At 54.2% G+C, this 2114-nt stretch overlaps 1 protein-coding gene across 1 annotated transcript in view; it reads right to left on the minus strand.

The window, feature by feature from the left end:
• Positions 1 to 582: 582 nt before the first annotated feature.
• The window catches only part of PNOC (prepronociceptin), an 8189-nt gene continuing 6657 nt past the window's right edge, over positions 583 to 2114 (minus strand). Inside the window, exon 3 of the mRNA XM_042019887.1 lies at positions 583 to 1591. Within this exon, the coding sequence (XP_041875821.1) occupies positions 1121 to 1591 (471 nt within the window). The 3' untranslated portion in view covers positions 583 to 1120. The remainder of the gene's footprint in view (positions 1592 to 2114) is intronic.

Raw genomic sequence — 2114 nt, forward strand, 5'->3', positions numbered from 1 at the left:
GGGGGAGTCTCGGCAGCTGCAGGGGAAGAGGGGGCTCCGAGCGTCCCGGAATTCCGGAATTCCCTTGGGAATGGCGGCGTGGGATCAACCCCGGCTCAACGGGAGCAGCGGGGACTGGACGGGAACAATTCCGGGCGGGAATTGTTTCATTTCCACGTGGAGCAGTCCTGGTTTTCTTTAATCTCTTTTTCTTTAATCTCTTTTTGTTGAATCCCTTTTTATTTAATCCCTTTTTATTTTTTTACATTTTTAATTTAATCGACCTCAACTTTTGCTCCTCGTTAAAATTTGGTTTAAATGCTTTCATCCCGCTTATTTTAAATGTTTTACCTCCTTTTTTAAGCTTCTTTTAAATAATTTGGAGCGATCTTTTTATTCCTTTTAAATGATTTTGATCCTTTTTTTTAATTTCCTTTTAAATACTTTAAAATTTAATCTTTATTCCTTTTAAATATTTTTGAAATTCATTCTTTATTCCTTTTAAATACTTTTGAAATTTTTTATATTTCTTTTATATACTTCTGAAATTCATTTTTTATTCCTTTTAAAATTTTTTAATTCCTTTTTTGTTTCTTTTAAGTATTTTCCCTTTCTCCTCACCCTTTTTAAATCGAAATCATTGAAGTTATTTGATTCTCAGGGATGGAAATTCTCTTTTTTTTTTTCATTTAGCTGCTTCTTTCCTTTAGCGTTCTTTCCCATTGCCTTTGACTTGCGAACCGTTCTCAATCTCAATTTTTGTTTTGTTTTTTTAAAAATGAAAAATCTGTAACATTTTCCTCATTTCTTTTTGAATTCCTGATTTCTTTTTTTTTTTTCCCTATTTTTTTGGGGACGTTTTTGTACTGGGGGGAACCAACCCGTGCTGGACGTGGAGCACAAACCCCTTCAGCCCATCCTCCCTGGGCGGGAGGGTGACCCCGAAGGTGACCCCGAAGGTGACCCCGAAGAAGGCCCTTCCCGCGCCGCCTCCGCGTCCCTCCCCGGCCTCCAATTTGGCGTTTCCGAGCCATTTCCGAATGGATTCTCTTTGTGATGGCCCCCTTGTTGGATGGCACCCATGGAATGTGGCGGGCAGGGGTGGAGGGTTGGCGTTCGGCGGCCCCGGCGGGGTCTCGGTTTAGATCTCGTTGTGCTCGCCGGTGCCGCCGCCGAGGCCGTACTCACTGGAGCGCGGCGCCATCCCCAGGTACTGCTTCAGGAACTCGCTAAACCTCTTCTGGTTGTTCCACTTCCGAGCCGACTTGCGCACCCCGATGAAGCCCCCGTACCTCTTCTGCACCCCCTTGGCCGCCGGCGCCGGGCGCCAGCCGCCCATTCCCGGCGGGAAGCGGCCGAGCCGCCGGGAAATGTCCTCCTCGGGAGGCTGCGGGAAGGTGCCCGGCGCGGCCTCGTCGGCGTCGGCCCCGCGGCGCCGCAGCAGCTCGGTGACCTGGAGAGGGTTGGCCGGGCCCGCCGGCAGCGCCGGAGCCGCGCCGGGCCAGGGCTCGGCGGCGAGGTCGCGGGGCCGCGGGGCGGCTCGGCTGGCGGCCGCGCACAGCTCCCAGGTGGCCCTCGGCACGGCTTCGCCTTCGCACTCCAGGATGCAGATCTGCGAGGGAAACACGGATGGACGTCAGAGGGATGGAGCGCCCGCGACTGTGCCCCAAAGCGGGGAATGGTTGGGTTGGAAGGGACCTCCAAGAGCATCCAGATCCAGGTACTCCGGCATCCCTGCGCTTCCAGCCCATCCGACACCCAACCGCGCCCACGGAAAGGGGCCGGCAGCTCGTCAGCGCTTCCCTGGCCTCATCCCGGGAGGTGTCCCCTCCCAAAGCCCGTTCCCAGAGTGGAGATGCTCAGCACCCGTCTCCAACCTTCCCCCGACACGCTCCGCTCTTCCCGTCGAATTCCACGCTCCTGCTCCACCATTCTGGGCTCTGCTGGGCCCTTCAACCCAAAAGCCATCGAGTCATGGGATGGTGGAGCTGGGATGGGACGGGCTGGTGGAGCTGGGACGGGACAGGATGGTGGGACAGGCTGGTGGAGCTGGGATGGGATGGAACGGTGGAGCTGGGACAAGATGGGATGGTGGGGCTGGGACGGGACGGGATGGTGGAGCTGGGACGGGACGG

This window comes from Corvus kubaryi, unplaced genomic scaffold, assembly GCF_017639235.1.
Source record: "Corvus kubaryi isolate FWS band 111438036 unplaced genomic scaffold, C.kubaryi_AGA036_p1.0 36379, whole genome shotgun sequence".
In the NCBI taxonomy this organism is placed as follows: Eukaryota; Metazoa; Chordata; class Aves; order Passeriformes; family Corvidae; genus Corvus; species Corvus kubaryi.